At 31.0% G+C, this 27,146-nt stretch overlaps 1 protein-coding gene across 1 annotated transcript; it reads right to left on the bottom strand.

Moving 5' to 3' along the window:
- Nucleotides 1–5,228: 5,228 nt before the first annotated feature.
- Nucleotides 5,229–11,794, bottom strand: LOC112785043 (WD repeat-containing protein YMR102C). Its single transcript, XM_025828450.3, has 9 exons — nucleotides 11,470–11,794; nucleotides 11,270–11,329; nucleotides 7,757–9,067; nucleotides 7,589–7,679; nucleotides 7,307–7,464; nucleotides 7,128–7,179; nucleotides 6,931–7,016; nucleotides 6,751–6,844; nucleotides 5,229–6,212 (listed from the first exon to the last, which is right to left on the bottom strand). Exons 3-9 carry the CDS (start codon nucleotides 8,612–8,614, stop codon nucleotides 5,653–5,655), a joined length of 1,899 nt encoding a protein of 632 aa, XP_025684235.1. The 5' UTR covers nucleotides 8,615–9,067; nucleotides 11,270–11,329; nucleotides 11,470–11,794; the 3' UTR covers nucleotides 5,229–5,652.
- Nucleotides 11,795–27,146: the final 15,352 nt, after the last annotated feature.

Genomic DNA, 27,146 nt, shown 5'->3' with positions numbered 1-27,146 from the left:
ACATGGATTTATTTTCATCCGAGAGGATCATACAGCTTTCCATGGAAGGAGGTAACGCATGGTTGGAAGAAGGAAATAGGAAAGCAGAGGTTCAGAAGCAACAAAGCATCTCCATACGCTTATCTAAAATTCCCACCAGTGAATTACATAAGTAACTTTATTTTATTTTATGTTTTGTTTATATTTTAATTATCAAAACCTCATAACCAATTTTATCTGCCTGACTGAGATTTACAAGAATGACCGTAGCTTGCTTCAAGCCGACAATCTCCGTGGGAGCGACCCTTACTCACGTAAGGTTTATTACTTGGACGACCCAGTGCACTTGCTGGTTAGTTGCATCGGAGTTGTGAAAAGTGTGAATCACAATTTCGTGCACCACTGAGACGAAGGTAATCTAGTATATCATTGGTACACAACAATACAATTTATGTTGCATTGAGTCTTTTTAAATCAGTTTCTAATCGCCTTTTGTCTCTGATAGACCAATAGGAGAAGTGCAGAAAAAATGCGAATAATCGATCAAAATAACTATATACCCACACTGGTGGTTCGAAAAGCTTCGCACGGCAGATGGAAGAAGAGGTACTTTGCTTTTTTATTCACTCTTTGGACTATCTCTATTACTTAATTTTCCTTGATTTTGTGGAATACGGTAATGGTAAAAACTTTGTTGTTACAGTTGGAACAACAAGGGAGGAGAGTCAGTAGAGGAGAGTTATAAATCACAGTGCACAAAAAAAAAAGATGACTCCTATATCAATGATGAAACAAGAGTAATTGGTGTAAGTACTACTTGTTATAATTTATCAATAAAATTATTATCTCAAATAGGATAATAGTTTACTTCTATATGAAATGATATATGATCTTTTCTTAATTTTATTGTGACATTTATAAAATGATTTGATCGACAAATATTCAAATTTGATTATGTGTAATTTTTAGATTTCATATATTTTTGACACCATGTTGATTATAATTTATATAAGCTTTATTGATAGAAAAAAAAATGCAATTCTAAATTTCCAACGCAGTTGACACTTTTGCTCTTTTTAAGCCTTTGATAGTCTTTCTCGATGTAAGAAATTTGAGCTTTTTTTCTTGGTTTTAGGATTTCTTTTGGTTAAATTGCTATTACTTATTGAATCATTATTTCAAATCTATGGTTAAAGGAAGATTGAATGCCAAGGTTTTGGTAGGGGCTGTTGACACTTAAAGGGTGAATGCTAAGATATGGTAGGGTCTTGTGGGGAAGGAGATGTTGCTGTTGTCTAATTATCTTAGAATTCATTTAGTTTATTCAGCAAATTATGCTCTTTCTCATTTGTTTTCGGGCTTATTTAATTATACATGTCATGAGATTTATTGTTTGTGTTATTTCTAAACCTAGATGAATGGATAATAGTTAACGAAGATCACAGCAAATTTGGACAGAGGATGTTATTTTTGGTGTGCAGATTAAGTAATCTCAGGAGTAATTCGAGTGCATCATGATATACTTATGGTTGAATTTCATCTATGATTTCATTGATTTGTGGATTACAGGTCCTTAGTTATTACTACAATTATATATATGCTACCTAGGACAGTTGTTAGTTAAGCATTAAAAAGACATGTCCTACATTGCATGAGATTTCAATCCTTAAGTAGAGTTTCACATTTCTTTGGAAAATTCTTTATTTGTTAGGTTCGAAATAATTCAGTTTCACTTATCCCTTATTTCTTTTTATACTGGTTGGCATTCCATGAAACAGATGTTCTATTTTAGTTGTTTTATATAAATAACTTTTGAGACCAATTTTTTCATTCATATTTGTGTGTTTTTTTAATGTGATGTAAGTGATACAGTTAATCGTCCTGTTTGGCGTGTTCTTGATATGAGATGGACCCATCAAGAAAATGATGGTATTTGCTAATTTGTGTCTATAGGAAAGAATTGAGGAGATTGAGCAACAGGATGAGTCTTCTAAAATATTGTCTCAAAATGATTTCATTGCTCAAGTTTTTGAAAAAGAGAAACCGGGTAGAGTACGTGGTGTGGGTTTCGGACCGACTCCTAGTCAACCCTTCGGTCCGAATTCACTTGTGCCGGGCAACAGAGTCCAAGTAAAAGAGATCCAGAGGAAGCTGCTTGAACTGTCAACAGAGCTAGAAGGCGAGAAGTTAAAGAGGAAAGTGATGGAGGATGAGGCAGCAGGAGAGAAGAAAAAGAGGCAGGCGATGGAGAGTGCTCTGATTTATCTATTTCAACGACAGGGTGAGGAGCTGCAACTAGACATCGCTGCAGGGATGAGTTTTGTGGAATGATAAAGTGAAATATAATGTATTAGGATTGGAGATATTTTGGATTGATTAAAACATTATTTTGAATTAGACTATGCAACTCTTTGCAAGAGATTTGTTTTCTTCATATTTTCATGAATATATTATTTTGTTTTGCAGATAATCTTATTGTTTTTGTTACAAGTTTAGATACTAAGGTTGAAAATATTAACCCTTTAAAATAATAGAAAATCTAAAAAGAAAAAAAAATAAATAGTTTTATAATATTTTAAACAAATTGTACGATCTTTTTAGAAAAACCCAAATTTTTAATTTTTTTTAATCTTTCCTAATTTAGCGGCGGTTTTGAACCGTCGAAAAGTGCCACAGAGTTAGAAAAATCTGTCCGATATTGTGGCGGTTTACAACGTTAGTTCTGTTTTGGGGCGTTAATAAAACCGCCAGAAAACACGCGTCAACTTGAAAACCTCTATTTTAATAGCGGTGGTTTTATAACTGCCGGTAAACATGCTGGAAATCGTGTCACTCGCATTTGGCGGCGGTTTGTTGAAACGATTGCCGTAAAATTTTGATTTAGTAGCGGTTATACCAGCGGTTGCTGAAAACCGCCGCCAAACTTAATCTCGGCGCCCATAACCATGGCGGTCTAGTTAGCCGCCGGCCTTTAATTTTGCGACAATTTAAAATCGCTCCTAATCAAGAAAAAAACGGCCGGTATTTTGCGCCTCCCTTGTAGTGATGGGAGTTAGAATTCAGAAAAGTTATCATGAAAATGGATGCAAAGACAGTGTATCTAGCAATCACACAAGTCAAAAAGTAGGGCAAATTCAGAAATTTTTTAAAGAGAAAAGACAAAAGTTGAATATTTGTATAATTAAATATTGTATTATATAATTGATGATATTGTTTATTATTATTATTATTTTTAAAAAAAATTATTAATAAGTGTTATATTAACATAGAAAGTTCTACTAAAAAATAATAATTTTATATTTGATATTATTTATAATAACTAAAATTCTAATTTTTATCCTTTATTATTATAAAGAATAAACATGAATAATATAAATAAGTTATTTTGATATTTTTCATATATGCATTTAAAATAAATTACAAAAATTAGTGAACAAAATATGTAAAATATTCATACTAATATATAATTGATTTAATATGTTATTATTTTAGTATCATGAAAAAATAAATAAATGTTGAAATAATTTAATTTTTATGTATATACTTTTTTATTATTCAATTAGAATTTATTATAAAAATTAAAGCATTTTTTATATGATAATAGATTTAAGAGTTAAAGAAAAAATAAAAAAGATAGAAGGAATAATAAAAAAAAATTTATCAAAATAAATGGTTACTGAAAAAATAAAGAATAAAGGGAATAATTAAAAAAAATTTGTTAATCAAAATAGTTGACCTAAAAAAATATAATACATTATTAATGTTCAAAATACAATAATTAGGATTTAAACTTAGGTAATAAGACTCAATTTTTTTTTATTAACTAATAAACTAACAACTCAATTCTAAAGAGGCCATGACACCATGACTCCCTCTAAATCCCTTCCTGTTGAAAAGAATACGCGGCACCCCAGCTCTCTAATCAGAAGCATTTTGCAGATGACAAGGAAAGAATGACAAGTTGTGTTCAGACATGTTTATAATTATAGAGAAGCAAACAGGGGCTGATTTCTTAGCAAAGAGTAGCCTAAAAATGTCTCCAGACTTTTATTTTATTGATCGACTTTTTGATGAACTTAGGAAGATAAGAGACTGATGACGCTAGAGGGATACAGTTATCCCGGTTTATTTCCATGCTGTAACTTTGGAGGTTTGCCCCGCTTTCTCACCCAAAAAATAAAAAAATCAAAGCACACCATGAAGTTGAAATTTTCTTTCAGCGCGATATTGATTTAACATTCGAAAGTGAATGATAGGAAACAAAACATAGGGTAGGCATTAGAATAAAGTCATACAAAAATTAAAATTAACAACAAAATGTGTGTCGATATAAAACTTTGGAAATATCTTAAAGACATTTGTTAAGATTATTTAGAATATAAATTTTAAATGTTTGTTCTTGAATAGATGCAAAACAAAAGTATATTCAAAACTTTAAATTTTTACAAAATCTTTCTATATTTAATATTTTAGGACACTTGTATGCTAAATATATTTAATAGAGATATCTTTACATAAAGATGACGTTATGAATCATTAGATAATTTTACATGTTTAACTGAATATATTTGACTGAACCATCTAATGATTTATAATAATATTTTTATTGAAATATTCATCTATAAAAAATGATGAAATCACATATTCACATAACTTTGAAATAAACAAACCCTCTGTCCACACCTCCAAACATCTCCTATTTGAAATTAAAATATATATTTTTTTAAAAAAATATTTATAAATATCCTAAGAAAATCTAAATAAATTACTTTTATTGTGTTAATGCATTGTAATTTTATAGAAAAATTTTTAAGTATACTACTATACTAATATTTTAGTAATTTTTAATTATTAATTTTAATTATAAAAAATATATATAATATATAATTAAAATGAATAAAATTTACTAAAACACTAATGTATTAGTATACTTGAAACCTTTTCAATTTTATATAGATATATGGGAAAAAGCATGTTACATAACACCACACAATTCTATGTCATATTTTTTGTCGGATGAATTAGACCATTTCTTAAATATTACATCACAAATTCATTCTCATTACATTCTCACACACACTGTACTTAAAAGGTTCTCATCCACTACTTAGTCTTATCAAATTTCAATTCCAAATTAAGCATAATAAAAGACACCATGCTTGCCACTTGAACTAAACCTCAACTGCTATATCCCACTTTATTACGTCATTCGTTAAAGGAGCAACAACATAATGTCACAAAAGCCCTTATTGGAACAGAACTTTAATTGCAATTTTTTTATTTAAAAAAAAATGTGTACCTATCATGTAAGTTAACTAACAATATCCACACAAAAAATTTGGACTCCTGGGCCTGACTCTACAAGCAGGACCACATTAAAATTAGTCGCATAATAATATTGTGAATGTACAAATCCCCGAAACATGTCAGAAGCTAATAACATCTAACATGAATTTAACAATCAAAGAAAGAAAATTTCTCTAGCTAAGTAGGAACAAAGCCTCAGGCACCACCACCATCAATCAAAACTCCAATGCTTCAAATTTCTTTGCCAATTATTCTTGGAATCCAAGGCTTCAAGAATGTGGAACGCAAAAATCAAGAGGTGTCTTGTATTTGAGCAAGTTATTTTGGTTTTCCGAGCACCAAACAAGGCATATAACAACCTAGTTCCTAGAGCCTAACAGGCAATCCAAAGTTGTGGAATGTCTTGATGGTCCCATCACAACCGGCCGCAACTATCGATAGTCCCCATGTTTCTGACACACAGCCGTCATTACAAGGTTCCTTGGGGCGTAGCTGCGGCCGGCTGTGATGGAATTCATCGTGCTCCGCAAGAGGTAAATCCCAACTAGGGAGCTTCTCCTCTGGCCATGTCATGGAACCGCGGCACGTGCCGTCAATGGAGAACCAACTACCTAAGGAAAAACGTTCCGAAGAACCAACTACCATGGGAGCAGCTTCTAGCTGGTGTTGAGTTTCTGGGAAACAATGTGCAAAATTGTTGTAGGAGTTGCTACTTTCTGTGCTCATTCCTGACCAAGGTATTGCAACAGTAACACCCTTGGAGCAAAAGTACTCACAGGAATTGTTCGATTTTGCATGCTTGGATGAAGCATTTCCAAAGTCTTTGTAGTTCCAAATATATACACGAGAGTCATCTCCAACTGAAATTATATGTTTCTCGCTCGACATAAATGCACCTGATGTCTGACTTCCAGATTTTCGACGTCCTAAAGATAAAATTTTACATTGTTAGAAATATGATCATTAATGTATTTCTTCTGATCTTGTCAGCTTAAATTTTTACCAACAAATAGTTTCATTACATAATATCAGAGCTTTTAAAACATAAAAAAGAAAGGAAAGAACTATCTTAAATTTATCAATATTATTGTGATTTTTCAATAAGGTCAGAAAGGGAATACATGTTATGTTATGTAACCTAAAACAGACATGTAAACCATTTTAAAAAAATAAAAGAGAGTCACATATACACACAAAAACAAGATTATTATAGGAGATGAGTCTAAATTTAAACAAAAAGATAAAAATTGATGATTACGCTTTACGCTTGCTTAGCAAAACAAAAAACAGAACATTTAGGAAATCCGTAACAATGACAAGTCCGCAAGTTCTTCAGGTCAACTAAAGATCTTGATACAAATGAAGGTTGACCAACCACACAACAAAAGTTGAAAAGTTATAAGAAAGAAAAACGAAGGTTTAAAATTTTGCAAACTATCCTAGCACTGGTATTGAATGCTCTACCTTTAAATATCTGAACAAGTTCCATGCCTTCCAATATTCGGACTTTGGAATCTTCTGATGTGATCATGACTCTTTGGTGGTTTTTCTTGGAAAACTGCAATAGAACAAGTGTTGCAATATTAACAAAGTTAAGTATAAAATATTAAAATTCTTTTTAGTGAAGAATGTCGAGATCAAAACCTGAATTCCCGTGATCTTGTTGCGAGATGTTGATGTTCTCTTCTTTCCGCTAACATTAATCTGTGCCTCAAGATGGAAATGTTTGCCTAAATCATTAGTAATCAAATTTAGACACTCGTTTAATTCATTTCCTATCTTATTTTTTTCAGAAAACCAGGGATCATAACTATGGTAATCTCAAAGCTATAAGTACTTACCCGAAGCAACATAAAAGCGACATATGCCGGTAAGGGAACCAACAACAAATCCCTGCATAAATAAATAATCTAAGGTTCAAAATCCCCTTTGAATGTAAGTTTCTATATTAAGAATAAGTAAAAAGAGATCAAAAATTTTTTTGACAAGATTTAGTAGAGTACTGATAACATTAACAAACCTTTCCATTTGGTTGGTAACTTATGGCAGTTATGACATCTCGAATGTCTGCCCAGTCAACCACTCGCTCTTCACGCATTCCCCATATTCGAACTTTACCATCTATGGAGCCACTGATGAAGTAATTTTCATCAACAGGGTTGAATTGAATGCATGTCACTGCTTCCATGTAAACAAGAGATGCAATAATTAAATATCATACTAAGTTATGCAATAATGGTTCATATTATAGTTACAACTAAACAGAAAAGAATGACATTAAAAGGGTTGGTTCTGAAATTACCATAATCTGTGTGATGGAAAACATTTAGACATTGATTACAACCAATCTGCCACATGCGAACAGTTCTATCCATTGAAGATGAAAGCAGAATCTGCATCAAGAGATATGATAGATCAGATTAACATTCAAACAGAACACATAAGAGACACAATAACAAGTTAAACTCACATCCGAACTTGACCAAGCCAGATCCAAGACATCACTGGAATGACCACAAAATTCTTGCATTGGTGATTCCTCAATTTGGAAAATCCTGTTTGGGAACACAACAAAGGATTGAGTTTTAGGAGCAGAGTTGTGTGGTTTCACTTTGCTGTCAGCACTCTTAACTCCATTGAAGCAAAGACTGGATGCATCGGTCGATACGACGCGCCAAATGCGAACAACGCCGTCTTGGCCTCCACTAGCAAGATAGCGGCCACTGGGACTAAATTTCATGGTCCAAATTAGGCCATCGTGAGCTCTGATATTCTGTCCAGTAAACAATGCACTCAATTCCATCCACCTCTTTTTATTCTGATTCACATTGATCCTTCTTGTAATTTTAGTACTTCCCTTATCCAATCTTGATCCAATTTTCATTCCATATGCAATGCGGTTCCACCAATTCTTCTTCTTTTTACTTGTACAAGTTCCAAATTCTCCAAGCTCTTGTTTGGCCAAAGTAACCGGTGAATTCTCCGGTCGTTTCTTAATTTCATCAAACAATGCTACGTCTTCAGAAGTAGGAGCACAGGAAATGGAAGCATTTGAAGATGAGACATCATCAAAATCATTCATATTGTGTGAAGAAGAGACACTAACACTAACCATACCCATCCTCTGAAGAAACCTTTCCCTCCTTTCCTCCACACAAAGAGGCTCATTCATCCAAACCTCATAACCAAACTCATCATCATCATCATCGTGAGGTGGTGACAAGCAATCCAGAGAATCAAAGAACACTTCATCTTCTCCACCATCATCAGAGAGCAGCATATCCTCCTTATATTCAAATCCCCTTAAATACCAATGTGAAACATACATGTCCAGTTTCCAAATCCCAAGTCCAAAAGAAAACAGCCAATAACAACACTTGTTTTGAGGTCAGTAACCATCATAAACAAAACCAACAAGAATGAAATATGGTTCTCACAGAGCCCAAGAAGAGAACTTTATGTGTGGACACACAGTATAATATGTCCGTCTTGATGGTAAGAATATATATATTGGAAAGTGGATTGAGACCGACCCTCCAACTATGGTGGTAGCTGGTGGTACAAGTCAATGGACAAGTGCAGTGAACCTTTGGTAAAGGAAACAAAACGAGAAAAAGGTAACAAGTGTCGTGTGGAGCAATGGTGTGAGAGTTTCTTGAGATCTGTGCCTTCTTTTGCTTCGTGGCTCTCTTCACAACACACGCTGCTGCTTCCTCTTTCTTTTCACAGTCTATCAAGGTTACACCTATGTCTCTTCCTTCTTCCTTTCTTCCTCTCGTAACTAACCAACAACAATTTCACTATTAGAAACCAACTATGTGTCTGTGTTCCGTTCAATTTAAACTAATCAATCATGAAATTCGAATTGAATAATCGCAATTTATTATAATCAAACTGTAGTAATACTACTCTTTTTTATTCACAATAAAATTTACTATTAAAATTAGTCACTAATATAAAAATATTTAAAAGAATATAAATTAACTAAACTAGTTTTTTTATTTTAAAATTTAAAAAATTAAGATAATAAGAGGTTGTTTTTTATATAATATATCTATTTTTTAACTAATCGGTTAGAATTAATTTCATCTTACTTGATTTTTTTAGTAAAATTCAAAATATATATATATATATATACACAAAAATATAATAATTAATTTTAATATGAAAATAACAATTTTAATTTTTTATCGTATGATAGAGTGAAGAGACCAAAAAAAATTGGAATTTTGAAAAAGCCAATTTCCATTTCGAGGCTAAAACTGTTACTTACACAAAGAATATTACTCTATTCTACTTTGCTTTTCAATATTCATATAGTCAAATACCAGCATGGCATTGGCAACATCAACAACAAACAATATGAGAATCTGCAAGCAAACTTGAAACATCACAAGTACATTTTTTGGCTGAAATGTTGAAAACCAATGTCAAACTTTCGAGATAGTAGTGGTAGATTTGTTTTTTAATTCAAATTTTAAGGGGAGTTTTTAATTGGTGTAATTAAAACTCGTACACGTACATAATTCTATAATTCATGCAGTACTCCCAAAAAATTACTGTTCTCTCATTTAATAATATTTTAAAAAAATAAAAAGCACTAAAATATATAAAATAATGCCTTCGATAGTAATATTTGTGTAACTAAAACATCAGTTATTAAATTAGTTATTATAAATTAATATATATTATGCATATATTTTTTTACATATTTTTAATATATATTTTAATTTTTAATGTTTACATAATATAGAATTAGGATAGATATAATAAACTAAAAAAAACATATTTTTTATTTTCAATGTTTGTAATTTTTTAAAATATTTAATTTTATTTTTAATTTTTTTTATTTATATTAAAATTATTGCTGAATGTTAATTCAATATAAAATATTAGGAACAAAATAAAAAATATTAAAAAAATAATTTTAATACAAATTAAAAATATTAAAGATAAAATTAAATATGATTTATATTTTTGAAAAAATTGACCAACCTAAATAAAATAAAATAAAGGAGATAGAATGAAAAGAAAGAGAAGAAATGTAAAAGTTGTGGGGTGGTGGGCAAAGCATAGTACAAGAGGGAGCAAGTAATTGAAGAAGAAGAAAGCGATTAGACAAGGAAGGGTCTAAAAGAAGGAGTCACAGCTTGATGAATGGTAGCCCTTTCCTTATTCCAACAAAACAACCCTTCCCAATTCCAACTTCAATTCTTGGCCTCCGTGTTTCTCTCACTCTAAAAACACACTCCATTAATTAATTACACTAACTTGTTGCTATTGCTATTGCTATTCTAGACAACTTTCTTACCTACACTGCCTACTATGTACTCTACCTCTATACCTATCTTCTTTCTCTTATGACTATCATTCATTTATATCACACCATTTTCTTTTCTAAAACAACAAATTAAGACAAATAAACCCCAACATTTTTAGAGGTATATCATAAATTTGCTCAAAAATGAACTAATGAGGCTATTTAATTTAAAATTTTGCTAATACACGTGTTAAGGATACATATTAAAATTATCAATTAAAAAAAGTATATAATTTAATTTTTAATATATTTATATAAATTAAAAATTAAAACAAGTGATTAATAATAGCTTCAACATGTATGTAAGAAAAATAAAAAACAACCTATGTAGGAAACATATTAGCTAAATAAAAAAAAAAAAACAACCCATTTAGTGCACCATTGACAAATAGATAAATTAGCTATGTAAATTTTCTTAAAGCGTTATAAATGGAAAAGAAATTGAGATGGCATCAAAAGAATTTGTCAAACAAAGTAGTTGAACTTTTAAATTTCTGAAATTTTATTTAATTTTTTATTAAATTAATTCTATGTAAGCCATTAGAAATTAGAATTGATATAATGATAAAAATATAAATAGTAGGTATGGAATTTTAATTTTAGATTATTTATTATCATTACATATATATACATTCGGTATTAATGACAGGAAAAGGACCTTACTCTGTAACAACTTTCCACCACTTCCTCTACACCTCAATTCTCATTTTTTTCAACCCTTCTCTGTAAAAGAAAAAATATTGAAGGAAATTAATTAAAGAAAAAAAGAACTTCTCCCAAACGGCCTTTGTCCTTTTTTTTTTCCCTTAGTTCTTTGGGATGTGTGGAATTTTTGAGCAAGAACAAGAACGAAAGAAACTCACGTGAAAGCACTCAGAGTGAGGACCCCATCATGAATATAAGAAACTTGAAGAACCTTTGTTCTCAAAAGGGTGTGTGGCTTGGACCTTGGTTTATGATATCTATCTAGGAATTATAGGAGTCTATGGCTATGTGTGTTTTCTTTATAGCTTAACCCCGTAAGAGTTTCTTCATTGTTGTGAATCCCCTTCATATAGAACAAAGAAAGTGAAACATTATTTCTTCTTTATATCTTGCAACGAAAATTGGATTGGAAGGATGATGAGGATACTACAGCATTACATGCATAAAAGGAAATTACAAAAGAGAAGAAAAAAGAAAGTAAACAAATTAAAAGTATGATAAGATGGTTCGTTGTATGCATCATTTTCACCACTTTGAAAATATCGAACATTCCAAATACCTCGCCTCCACTACTCTCAACCACAACCACGCTTCCCCTAGGCTTTCACCATTGTGTCCTAAGAAATTCATGTTACGTAAATTAGTAATTTTAATATGATGGAATTGTTTATGGCTATGCTAATTATGATAGTTAAATCATTTTAGTAATATTTAAAAAGTTTTATTAAAATTAAAGATATATTTTTTATATTTTGATAATATTTTTATTTTTATTTTTATAGTCATGGTAGCTACTATAACCATAGATACTATAGTATATACCTTTTAATACTATATTTATGTAATTATTGTCATATAAATTGTTTATATAATATTTTAATTTTTCATATTACACCTTTTCAATTTGTTGCATCATAATATTTTTTTCCTATCTATAACACCTATGTATCTAATCTTGCTGTAAAAGAACGCAACTAACCTAACCAATCTGATTGGAATTTTATGAGACATACTGGAAATGTCTCGTAACTCTCTTTATTTTATTTTATTTTTTCATTCTAAAGATCGATCTCCACTACATATGATCCAAGGTATCCCTATCATTAGAACAATACATACCACGTGTAATTTATATTAATCATATTTTATTAAGATACTAGAATTTCTGTTTTCTTTTCTTCTCTTGTATATATATTCTAGAGTTATGTTAGGTGAAAATCAAATAAAATAAAAGAGAACTTGCTCACAAATTATTAGGGAAACATGCTCACATTACATAACATATGTATTTTAATATTTCACATTCAGAAATGTTTGGTAACCAAAGAAAATCAGCCAAAAACAGCATAATTTGCCTTATTTAGCATTTATTAATTGTTGCGACAATTAATAAATACTAAATAAGGCAAGTTCTGACTGTTTTTTTTGTCTCTCTAGCATTACCCTTTCACATTATCCATGACCATGAAATTAAACAATAATTACTGCGTGAACAAGAGTAGATCTGGAATATTTTGAGCAAGTTAGGGTATTGGTTAAATTAATCGATAAATAAATTAGTTATCTATGGACCACGGTAGGATGTATATGATCCCAATAATAAGTGTGGAGCCAATAGATTGTACACTCAGACTGAGAATGCCCTTTCAATTTCTTAATCTTTGCTCCTTTCACTATCTCCTTCTTAATAATAATAAATGACAATAATAACAAAATGTATCTACATTTTAAAGAACACATTATCAAATTAGTCTTTAAACAATTATTCTTTCTCTAAATTAGTTTTCAAAAAACAAATTTAATTAAATTTGTCATTCAAAAATTTTATTTAAATTAGTTATATTAGTCTTTTTATCACTTCTGTTACTAATAACGTCAGAATTTGTTAATGTGTCACATTAAGTGACACCATAGCACACACCTATTAATTTTAATTAATGACTAATATGATAAATATATTAAATTAGATCAAATAAATTTAAAATTAAGAGATTCTAATACATTAAATAAAGTCTTTTTTCAATTAAATTTTAATTTGATCTAATTTATAAATTTATCATATTCGCAGCCAATCAAGACTACTAAATGCATACTGTAATATTACTTAATGTGTAATATCAGTAAACTTTGACGTCGTTAAAAAAAATTGGCAAAAAAATCAACGTGATTAATTTAAAATTTTTAAAGGACGAATTTCGTTAAAAAAAATTTTTAAAGACTAATTTAAAAAACGAATGATCTTCTAGAATTTACTCATATCTCAATTCAAACCAGAAAATAACATACCACTAATTAACTAAAACAATGTGTACATTTCAAAAATTACACTCATGCACTACTAATAATAACTAGCATGTAAAAAATAAATAAATTTAAACCCTAATACTTATTTAAACAGATAAGTGAATTAACTATTTGATAAATTTAAATTGATTACGAATAAAATTTTTTAAATAAACACATATAATATGATGTAGGAAAGTATATAATGCAAGCATATATACCTTGTGTATTAGTGGGATAAACAATTAAATTGATTTTTGAGTTTTACATAATGATCAAATTAATTCCTCAAGAGTTTTTAAATTAACTAAATTGTTCATTCAGTTTTAAACCATTAATTAAATTACTTATTCCATTAGCTGGCCAATCAATAGTGTTAATGAAAATGCTGACATGAAATATTAATTAACTGCCATGTGATATTATATTAGGGAAGTTGATATAGCACCAAAAGTATTTTAATTTATTTAATCTTTGAGGAGAGGGACTAATTTGATCATGAGATAATGAAAACCAAATAATAATCAATTTAACAACTAATTTAAAAAATATTTTGTGCTAATAAATTTTAATGTTATGTCAAGTAACTCACAATTAGAAAATCAAATTTTAGTCTTTTTGTTAAAATATAAATTGATTATATCATTAATACATGTTAAATTATAATTTTAGTTAATTATTCTCCTCCTTAGAATTATAAAACTCACATATTTATATTTCCATTTTAGTAAAAAAAAAAAAAAGGCAAACATCTCTTTTATACGTTACATGTGTATGTAAACTCCCTTGCTCAGTGAGAATTTACAGTTTTCTATTAATATTGTTGACTAGTCAATTAATTAACAAAGAATTAATTTGATTACGAGTTTGAATTTGAAAGGCTAATTTGATTGATTTAAAAATTATTCAATTTAACTATCATGTAAAAACCGCAAGACTAATTTGATTTTCAACAATGCTAGGGAACCAACTCTATATAAGCCAAGAATCAGCCAACTGATAAACTAAAGGCACCAGTAACTTTAATCGGATGTTGTTACTGATAGGCACATGGATGTTTCTTTTTCTTGTAAATTGGATGGTTTTTTATATGATTTCTATGTTTCATGTGTTACGCATTGATAAAACATAATTAATTATATGGAACTAACTAATTAATGATCAAAGCATCTGTTTTGTGATTCTCTTCTATTACTAACGTATTTTTTCTCATATTTTAAACGTGGTCAACAATAATTTAAAAAACAAATTAAAACTAATTATAATTAATTATGTTGTTTCATTCTTGGCTGATTATTAGTTGGTTCCATATACTTTTTCTTTGATTTTATATTGCGTATTAACTAATTACGAATTCGCATGTTGTATGCATTTAACTCAAAAAGAATCAGAAACTAAACAATATGATTTTTGTAATCAATTAAAGGGAATCTTCACTCTCAAAAAAATAAAGAAAATCTTCAGTCAACAATTTTCGATTTTTTTTTTTTATACTTTTACAGTCTTCAAACCAAGGATCAAATCAAATCTGACAGCCGCCAGTTCCAGGTTACTGTTGAGTGCAAAGTGAAAACCAAATAAATTCTATTGTCACATTTGTCGGTTTACTGTTACAGATTTGATGCTCCAACAACAAGGACACAAATTGTGGCTAAAATTTTTTCATATGATTTGTTGGGTGATGAACCCATGAGATCCTAAAAAACGAAAATTATTATTGGTGAATTTTAAAAATATGAAAATAAATAAAATTTGTCGTTGGTCAATTGAAAACTTTTTTAACTTAAAATTGTAAAAATTCGAATTGCTGACTTTTAATTGTTTTTTTATTTTTTTATATTTTAAAAATATAATTTGTCTACGAATTGACTTTTTTTTATTATTTTTAACTTTTTTAAAAGTACAATACACTAATGACAAATTTTAAACATCATATTTTAGTAAATAATAATATTTATATTATTTTTTCTGAGAATCACCAAATTCAGAATTATGTACAAACTAAAAAGTGACAAATTGTTACTATTATAAAAAAATAAATATTTTTTCATATATAACACCCACTCATTTTTTTAAAAGCTATTATTATATTTTTCTAACTAACTAACTAATTCTATGACTATAAGATAAATTACACTTGTAGCTTATTCTAAATAGAAGTTACATTATGCTTTATGTTCATCAAATAATAAGTGTATAATTAGTAAAAAAGAGGTTATAGCATAAGGTTGAATTCTTATTTTTTCATGTGAAGTTCACATGGACAAAGCATAAAAACAAACAAGATGATTCTAGGTGCCACGCCATTTGGTCTCCCATTGAATCGCAGACCAAGCATTTTCCATGACATGGAATAGTATCATATGAATTCTCATATTTCAATTATTATTTTGCATTTGGCAATATTTCAATCATAACATTTGATTTCCCTATTATCTTAGGTCGCATTCATCACTTGGTCTTGTTAAACTTTATTTTTTGCTTTTTACAGTAACACAATCAATAATAATGCTAGATTTCATGCATATCACAAACCAAGCAATCAAAATTCCAAAAAGATGATAAAAGGAAAATAATAATTCAATAGTGTGTAGCACTTCTAGAGATTTCCTTTCCAACTTTTCTTTTCCTTTCTTTTCTCGGGAAAACAAACAAACAAGCAATCAACATTATTGGAAAATAGAGGAGAGGGAACAGAGTGAAAGGATGTACAGGAATGTGCAACAGTGTGTTTGAATTGGATAAAATAATAATAAAGTTTGTGGATTGAATTAAAAGTAAATAAAATAAGATTCATATAGTAGTATAGTACCATAAATTTATTAACAATTACAAGTTTTATTCAGCAGTGTAGAGCACTAACCTTAAGATTTAAGAACCCTTTGTTGGAGACTAAACAACATGGATTAAGGAGTCTTGGCTCTTGTTCACTTCTTTGTTGCTGCAGTGTTCAAAATCTTGTAATAATTGACGTCTTTTTTCTTATATACATGCATGTACTGTAGTGTCTACATATATATATATATCATCATGCCACGAAATTAATGGATAAAAATGGAAATATCATGAAATTTCATTATATTAAATATATAGGAGCAAAATGTGGAAGTTATTGGAGGGTTATTAGGGCTGAGTATCTCTAGTGGTTAGGGACAAATCTCTGTTCAATCTTTTCTCTCGATATCTTCTCATTTAAAACCAAAAGCTCGTGATACCTATAATAAATTAATAATCTCATATTTATTTTTTTTTATTGTTAGTATAATATTATAATCATCCCGATGTCCAACCCCCTGCAATAAAGGCAAAATAGAAAATTATAATATGCTTTAGTTTGCAAATATGAGACTTTGTCATATGAACTAAGAATTATCATATACCAATTAATTTAATTATAAGAATGATATTTGAGAGAATAAATTTTGTTATAAATATAGTTAAATCATGTGTTCAATATATGCATAAAAAATTAATCAAGATAATAGTTAACGATTATAGAAAATTAAATATCTTACAATTTATAAATTATATTGAAAAATTTCATTAATTAAGTTAAATCAAATATGTATTACTTTATTAGTATTTATTTTAAGACTTATTTTATGTTTTTTTTTTTTTTTGAGTAATTACTCAAATCAGTCCCTAAAAATTTTAAAATTGGACATTTTAGTCCTAAAAAAATTAATACACAAATCAATCCCCAATATTTTATTCTCGCAGACAAATCAGTCCCCAATTCATTTTTCGATCAAGTAATTACCCAGATCAGTCCCCAAGGATTTTAAAAATAGACATTTTAGTCCCCAAAAAAAATTAATGTACAAATCAATCCCCAAAATTTCTCTCCGTTAGACATAACAGTCCTCCATTCAAAAATAAAATAAAATAAAATAAGATAATTATTATTATTATTATTATTAATTATATAATAATATTCTACTATAATTTTTTGTATTTTTGGACAAAAATAACGATAAATTTATTCATTAGGTTTATATATATATATATATATATATTCACTCAATAATAATAATAATAATAATAATAATAATAATAATAATAATAATAATAATAATCAATAAAATTATTAGAGATTATTTTACAAAAAATTCAAGGTTTAAACTATTTGATATTTTTGTATTTAATATAATCAAAAGATGTCTTATATAAAAAAAAATATATTTGTATTAAAAATATGTATTAAAAAATATTTTAATTTAAATTTATATTAAATATATATTTTTTTTAATACAAACATATTTTTTAAAATAGGATATCTTTTGAATATATTAAATACAAAAATATTAAATAATTTTAAACATATACTATTATTATTATTATTATTATTATTATTATTATTATTATTATTATTATTATTATTATTATTATTATATATATATATATATCTAATGAATAAATTTATCATTATTTTTGTCCAAAAGATACAAAAAATTAGTACAATATTATTATGCAATTAATAATAATAATAATCATTTTATTTTATTTTATTCTTTAATGGATGACTATTATGTCTAACGGAGAGAAACCTTGGGGATTGATTTGTACATTAATTTTTTTAGAGACTAAAATGTCCGTTTTTAAAATTCTTGGGGACTGATCTAGGTAATTACTTTGCTAGAAAATGAACTGGGGACTGATTTGTCTGTCGGAGTAAAATCTTGGGGATTGATTTGTGTATTAATTTTTCTTAGGGACTAAAATGTTTGATTTTAAAATCCTTGGGGACTGATTTGGGTATTTACTCATTTTTTTTATTGTTTTAGGTCCAATTATGATTTAACTTATTTTGTCTTAGTGAATTTATGAATTAAGATTTTAAAATTAAGAAGTGACCCGTTAGATATAACCAAGCTCAGTCATACCTATAAATCAGAATCTGAATAAACAATATGTGCTAAATAAAAAAAAAACGTGTTTTCTCCTTTAACGGACCCTTTTATAAGATCAAACAACGTGAAGGAGCAGTTGCCACAAAATCAGGCTAATATCCTCAATAGTTTCATAATATTAGTAACTGCATATAACACAACAACTCTATAAATACAAAAACCTAACTACGTAAAAGGTACGCTATTTATTCTGAATTGCAATATACTCATTTCACTATTTTTCCTGATTTGAGTGTTGGAATGCCTTTGCAGGTGCCCACCGTACCGCCACCAATTTGAGGAAGCCAACATATACCTCATCCTACCCAAGTGGAAGTAAATTCAACCTTAAACCGAACGAGCTATACTTCTCCCGAAACTTACTACGTAGGAACATTTGGTACCTATCGTGGGGCCAAAGTGATAAACTAACCCCACTATCGTCTCTCCTACCTTATCTTCACCTCTTTTTTGCAGGACACAATCTATGGAGAAGAATAAAGTAACCCTCCTCTTCCTTCCAGTCAAGCTGAGCTACTGGCCATCAACGAGTCTCTACGAGTAGAGAACCAACGAATGGCCGACTTGTTGAATCATAGACAAAACAGCCAAAACAAGGGAAAAGAACACAAAATCCTGAAAACAAAGACGATGAAAAAGAGCACACGTCGGAGGCTAAACCCTTGGTGACGACCACTCCGACGCCAACGGTAAAGAGGACTAATCCATTTTCAAAAGACATCATGATCTTTCAGATGCCCAAAAACTTCACCCTGCCAACAACGTTGAAACCTTATGAAGGAATCGGTGATCCTAACATACATATCACTAAGTTCCATACAACGATGTTCATCAATAGTGCATCTGATCCAATACTCTGTCGTACATTTCCTACCTTTTTTGATGGTGCTGTCTTGATCTGGTTTTCTGACTTTACCTGTAGGTTCTATATCAAGTTTTGATGAGCTGGCCGATCTCTTTTTCAATACCTTTGCCCCCTCAAAGATATACGTACACAACTCAAACTATCTCAGCACTATAAAACAAGGACAGCACGAGAGCCTTAAAGACTACATGACAAGGTTTGCAAAGGCACCTATGGAGATACCCAACCTCAACCCAGAGGTCCACTTACACGCACTAAAAAGTAGACTCCGCCTTGAAAAGTTCCAAGAAACCATAGTAGTTACAAAACCAAAGACGTTGGCGAAGTTCAAAGAAAAAGCAACAAGTCAAATCAAAATAGAAGAGCTCCGACAAATCCGAAAAGTAGAAAGGTCTAATCCTAATAGAGAGGAAAACAAACAGGAGAAATACCCAAATAATAAGATAGACTAAAAACCCTTTAAACTCACACCTAAATTCGACACACACACCCTTTTCAACACAAAAAAAGAGGACATCATTAAAGACATCCTACACTATAAACTAATCAAATCACTAAACAAGGCAGGAACTTACCAAGACCAAAGATATGTGGAAAGTTAAAATATTTCACTTTAATTTTCATCAAAAGTATGGGCACACTATAGACGATTGTGTTATAGCAAAAGACTTTTTTGAAAAACTAGCTCTCCAAGGTTTGCTGGACAAATACATCGACAGCCAAGGACCAACACGAAATTTAGAAGACCTCGGCCATCACTCTAAATCGAGTGACAATCACAGGGATAATGGAAAAGGGTAAACGAAAATCCTAATCAGCCTCGTAGCATTATTAACTGTATCTTTGGTGGTTTCGCAGACGAAGGATGTAGCAACTCGGCCAGAAAAAGGACATATAGGACTATAATGTGAGTACTAGTTCCGAGCAAATTTCAACGACCGATGTGAACATCCTAGAAATCACATTTAACTCTTTTTAGATCTCAAAGCGATGGACAAAAACCTAGATGATCCTGTAGTTATATAACTACAAGTTGGCAAACCTTTAGTGAAAAAGTTCTTGTGTACCCCGGCAGTAGCGCCGATGTATTGTTCTATTCTACATATAAAAAAAATGAAGCTAAGAGATAAAGCCTTACAATCATCCGCTGAAGAACTGGTAGGTTTCTCAGGTGAGCGCGTTCCAATCCAAGGCTATATACGGTTACAAAATACACTAGACGAATACCCTAATTGCAAAACCTTAGATGTGCAATACTTAGTGGTGGATTGTTAAAGTTGATATAATATCATTTTAGAAAGACCTTTTTGAATACATTTGGTACTATTGTTTCCACTATACAATTGTGTGTTAAGTTTTGTATGCAGGACAACAAAGTGGTCACAATCCATGCCGATAAAAAAGAAGCCAAGCAATACTATAAAGCAATCCTCATAACAAACCCACTAGGAAACCTATACAACAACACATTCAGGCAGTCTATAACTCGAAAAATCTACCCCACCTAACAGAGCTTGATCCAGGAATAGAAATCCAAGATCGATCTTTACCAACAGACAATTTGACCAAGGTGTTACTAACAGAAGATGAAAGCAAATACACATATATTGGGGACTCTTTATAAGAACAAAACAAGGAGCAACTTATCACATTACTACAGCAAAATGTTAACTTATTTGCATGGACCCTAACTAATATACCAAGAATTGATCCGAACATCACCTGCCACAAACTAGAAGTAAATCCCTTGATCTGACCAATAGCTCAGAAGAAATGACACTTAGGCACAGACAAACAGAAGGCATCTCTAGAAGAAACCCAAAAACTATACTGGACGTAGGATTCATAAAGGAAATCCAATTCGACAACTGGTTAGCAAATGTGGTCATGGTTAAGAAAAACAATGTCAAATAGAGGATGTGTGTGGATTTTACAAACCTCAACAAGCATGTCCAAAGGATGCGTATCCTTTTCCCTATATTGATAAATTAGTTGATAAGTCATCTAGTTTTCAATGTTTAAGTTTTATGGATGCTTATTCTAGTTATAAAAAATACTTATGTATTTAGCAGACCAGGATAAGACTGCTTTTATTACTAACTATAACAATTTTTGTTATAAGGATATGCGTTTTGGACTTAAAAATGCAAATGCTACTTATCAAAGGCTAACGGATAAAATCTTTTCCAACCAAATCAGAAGAAATATAGAAGTATATGTGGATGATATGGTAGCAAAGACCAAATCCAATAGCGATCATGTCAACGACAACTCCCATTATACAATATGAAGCTAAATCCAGAAAAGTGTGCTTTCAGAGTACATGGAGAAAAAATTTCTCGGTTTCATGCTAACCTGCCGAGGTATAGAAGCTAACCCAGAGAAGTGTCAAGTGATCCTATGAATGAGAAGTCCTCAGTCCATCAAAGAAGTGCAAATCCTACCTCGGATAGCTCACAGATCACATCACTTTGTCAAAACGTTACAAAAATAGAAAGAATTTCTTTGGAGAGAAGCTTACGAACAAGCATTTACTGAGCTTAAGGCCATTTTATCATCATCACCAATACTCCATAGACCAGAGAGCGGTAAATCATTATTCCTTTACTTATCTGTAATTGACTATGTTGTATGTTCAGTCTTGATTACAGAGATAGATAAAGCTCAACAACCAGTCTACTTTGTGAGTAAATCACTCCAGACTGCTGAGCTTAGATATCCGAAGTTGGAGAAGCTAGCTTTGGTTCTCATAACAACCGCAAGACGACTAAGGTACTACTTTCAAAGTCATACCATTATTGTCCGAACAGAGCACCGACTACTGCAAATCCTAAAACCAGAACTCACCGAAAGACTAATAATGTGATTGATCAAACTCTCAGATACGATATACACTATCAAGCTCGAGGCTCTTTGAAGTCTCAACATCTAGCCGATTTCGTGGCAGAACTCACTATCAACGATACTACACAAAGTAGTAAAACTTGGACACACTCTATGTCGATAGTGCTTCAAATATGCAAGGATCTGAAGCTGGCATATTGCTCATAAATAACAAGGGACCAGCAAGTGAACAATCTTTACAATTCACCTTCTATGCCAGCAATAACCAAATAGAATATGAAGCACTTATAGCTGGTCTAAGACTAGCTCACACTCTCAGAATAACACATATCAATGTCAAATGTGACTCGCTACAGATAGTACAAACAGTAACAGGTAATTTCCAGGTAAGAGATACACTATTAGAAAAATTTAATTCTAGTGTCAACAATCTTATCTCTTATTTTCTAAAATTTGAAATTTCTCATATACCTCATGAGCAAAACTGCCGAGCCGATATTCTCTCGAAATTTGTAACTACTAGAAGTCCAACACATCATCCAAGATTATCACAACTAACATTGTATGAGCCCAGAGTCACATTAACAAATATTTTGAGTATTTCACAGGAAGAAGATTGGCAAGAACCATTTATACAATACCTGACAATATCCAAGACAACAGAAAATTCAAAAGGCAATCAAACTTTTTTACATTAACTGGAGTCATGCTATATAAACAAGGTTTTACAAGACCTTTGTTAAAATGCTTAAACAACACAGATGCTGAGCTCGCTATGGATGAAGTTCACGAAGGCGTATGTGGCATACATATCGAGGGCAGGTGCTTGGCGTCCAAAATACTCTGAGTAGGATACTAATGACCTACCATACAAAGAGATTGCATAAATAAAGTCAAACATTGTGATCATTTTCAACGTCATATCCTAATCAACCACAAACCATCCGAGCAATTACACACATCGGAGATAAGCTGGCCTTTTAGTAAGTAGGGACTAGATATTCTCGGCCCTTTCCCACAAGCACCAGATCAGATTAAATTTTTAATTATTAGCATCGATTCTTTTACAAAATGGATAGAGACTATACCTTTGGCAAAAATAAATTTGAAAAAATGATATCTTTTATTTGGAAAAACATAATATGTCGATTTGGTATACCTCATTCCATTATCACAGACAACGGTAGACAATTTATAGACAAAAATTTTATAATTTTTTTACAAAATTTCAGAGTTAATATCAATTTTCATCTGTAGAACACCCTCAAACTAATGGTTTAGCTGAGGCTACCAATAAAGTTATATTGCAGGCACTTCGGGAAACATTAGAGGATTCAAAAAGACAATGGGTCAAATTCCAGAAATTTTTTGGAGCTATAACATAACAGAACAACCATCAACCAGAGAGACACCATTCAGAACAGTATATGGCTATGATGACATGATACCAATTAAAGTATCACACCAATCTAGCTGAACACACAATTTTAACGACGACACAAACGCCAAACTAATAGCCACTGAGCTGGACTCAGTGGAAGAAATCCGAGATCAAGTATTGATTCAACAATGCGCAACTCAACTTGCTATAGTCCGGAAGTACAACAAAAGGATCAAGCCGATGTCATTCAATAAACGAGACCTCGTTTTCAGAAAAATAGAAGAAGCACGAAAACCACAAGGTCATGAAAAACCAAGCGCCAATTGGGAAGGTCCTTTCGAATATCAAAAGTCATCGGACGAGGCGCATACAAATTACTACCTTTAGAAGGCAACGGTCTCTCAAGTACATGAAATATTTCATCTCTAAAATTTTATTGTAGTTAAGTCTATACGTCGGGACAAGATGCTGTACTCTTTTTCCTACTACCAGATTTTATCTCTAAGTTGGATTTTACTGGAGGGGTTTTAACGAGGCACACCCCATACCCCTTTTAATACAATTCTATTCTTCACAATTTTTTATTAGTACTTTCTACCAACCCATTTTTCAAATTGATCTATAGATTACTCGATTGCCAATATGTGTTACCTATTTTTCCAAATTATTCAAGCAAATTTCCAACAATAAATTATTAAACGCAAACCAAATTCAAACTAGCCGGAACTACTTTCTACAACACATTTCAACCATTTACCAAACAAAATATAAATATGAAACTACATAATAAACTCTTATCATCAAAATACCTAATTATGTTTATACAAACATCACAAAAAGATCAACATTGTTTCAAACACCAAATTCGACAGAATTATACTCGGTCATTAGTCTATCAAACCATTACCATATTAACTACAAACTTTTCAAAATAAACAACAAGTCCATTAAACTAAAAACAAATAAGTTTCACGGTGCATCCACATTCTCATCTTCACCTTCTTGGTTAGCATCATCACCTACCAATTGTCCACCCATCACAATCTTACAAGGATCCATCACAGCAAAATCCACAGTTAGAGCAACAAATTTAGCTTGCTCTGATGCTCTGTTAAATCCCATAGCAAACATTTCAAAATCATACTTTTCTTTTTCAGTCTCTAAACCCTTCTTTTCAACAGACAGCTCTATGACTCTTGTCTTTAACACTGATTTCTCTTTACTCAGCTCAACCTGATTCTTCTCAAGTTAAGTTATCTTCGTAAGCAAAAGCTTACTCTCTTCTATAGCATCTCTGTAATTTCTTCTCTGTCTCTAAATTCGCCTTCATGATTTGCTCCATACTCGCTTTGTCAAATGAATCCCTCAAATGCTTTAACTTTTGGGTCCGACCCATACACATCTATTGAGCACCCATCACCTATATCAAAACAACCTATCAATCCAAGGAACATTTAATAAATTGATCAAACTAAAACTACTTACCTGCATATGCCGACCTATTCCAACATCATCGACTTCATGCACAAGCTTCACGTCTAAAGGGCATTAACCATACTCGTCCGACATCAACATAAAGGGAAAATACTCACTTCACATCGAAGTAAGGTCATCATTCCCCTTATACCCATGCAAAAACTTCTGACTCTCAGTAAATTTCTCTACATCACCGAGGTCCACCTCCTTAACAGCAAATTTAGAACCAGTTAAATCTACAACCTTATCCTCCTCAATTTTCTTTCTTTTATAGCTAACCTCTTAGTAGGAGAAGGCTGGTTCACCTCGGCCCCTCCCTCATCCTTAACGTTGCTTGTTAAACCCTCATTCTTAACGTTTTTTTACTTGAAGAAAGCTTGGAGATTGCTCGTAGTCACCTTCGAAGCTTTTTCACCTGTAAACAAACATATCACAACACACATCATAATCAAATCTCAAACTATCTAACAAGAAAGAAATTCATACATTTTTACCTAGATAACTAATCACAGCCTCTCTATCAGTTTTCCACTTTAGCAAATCTGCTATAGCTAATAACCTCGCCAAAGATATGTTATTCACCAAGAATTCAACTATCGTTTCATTCATATACTCCATCTGGTCCATCCCTAATATCTGCCGAGATGACACATGTCAAAACAACAGGAATCTTTTCAACCAAAATTCATCTACATAGAAAGGAAACTCCTCTTCCGCCAACCTTACCTTCACAAACATAGCCTTAAAACCTTTAAAGGATGACTTATATAAGCTAAATATGGCTCGGTTTGGAATGATGGCCAAATTTAACCAACAACCTCTCCTCACCCCTTTAGCTTGGAACAATGCAAAAAATACCTCCAACGGAAGCTTTATCTCTAAAAATTTCATCAGCACCTCAAAACTCCCTAACGAAAGCCTAGGAATTTGGGTGTAGCTGTGATGGTGCACACTTCAATTGCATTAATACACCATGCTGGAAAGGCATAAAAGGAAATATAACTCCCAGTTCAAAAAACAAACACTTATACATATAAAAGTACTCATACCCCTCCCATCTGTAACAAATATGATCAACAATACTACAAGGCAAAAATTCAAATTTTATGTCAGCTCCATCCTTCACCCAACCCGAATACCCTAGTTGACAAATACTCTTCATGTCACGAAACAATGAAGCATGTTCCTTCACAGACGAAGCCACCCACGAGTAAGGATCATTTTCATCAACAATGACTTCCTCCTCCACAATCTCATCACTATCATTTTCTAATTTTCGTTTCTTTGTACCTTTCTTTTTCCCTTTTTCTTTCACTTCAACTTTACCTTTTTTCTATTCTCCAACTCTACCAAACTCTCAAACTAAGGAGAAATAGAAAAATAAAAAATAAAAAGCAGAAGACACACACTAACTTTTTTTACTCATCTTAAAATAAATAAACCCCAAAAACTCCAATAGACGCCTAAAACTTGAAACAAGACACCTACACACCATAACTTCAATTTTACACATGAAAGTTAAGAAATCAATAACTCAGATAACAACTCATCATTTCCAAACTCATCCGGATCGTCAATCGTGATTTCAAATAGACGACTGATCATTGTGATCTTGGTAACCGTAAAAATATTTATTACACATGTTGCATCAATTATTCAAGATTATCAATACCAACATTTCAAACTTTACCTTTTATTTGTAGTTCATTAAAAATCAAGTTGAGCAAAGGAGATTGATAAATGAAATTTATCGTCGATCTAGATTTTTTCAAAAATAGAATTCATTCATTGCAAGTATAGTCTAGATCAACAACTAATTTCCAATCAAATTTAGATCAAAAGATAGTCACAATCAAAACACAATAACCGGGAGTTTTTAAGTCTCGGGTCGTCTTCCCTAGGAGTTGCAAATGAAGTGCTATATTATTGGCTATAAGGGAATTGGGAGTTGTGAATGCAAGAGAGAGCAAGTAATGTAAATGGCAAGGAATTAAATGATCATGTAAGGAATTAAAAGTCAAAGCAATAAAATGCAAGGAAAAGAAAATTCAAATGCAAGAAATCTCTTGGCATGAA

Source organism: Arachis hypogaea, chromosome 20 (genome assembly GCF_003086295.3).
Source record: "Arachis hypogaea cultivar Tifrunner chromosome 20, arahy.Tifrunner.gnm2.J5K5, whole genome shotgun sequence".
Lineage (NCBI taxonomy): Eukaryota > Viridiplantae > Streptophyta > Magnoliopsida > Fabales > Fabaceae > Arachis > Arachis hypogaea.
The sequence above is the reverse complement of the archived record's forward strand: the minus strand, read 5'-3'. Positions and strand labels throughout refer to the sequence as shown.

Excerpts from the sequence above, each read along its gene's own strand:
- LOC112785043 (XM_025828450.3), bottom strand. The coding sequence starts at position 8,614 with ATGTATGTTTCACATTGGTATTTAAGGGGATTTGAATATAAGGAGGAT. Across the intron at positions 7,017-7,127 it reads TCGCTTTTATGTTGCTTCGG|GCAAACATTTCCATCTTGAG; the intron begins GTAAGTACTTAT and ends CTAATGATTTAG. Across the intron at positions 6,845-6,930 it reads ACAAGATCACGGGAATTCAG|TTTTCCAAGAAAAACCACCA; the intron begins GTTTTGATCTCG and ends GTTCTATTGCAG.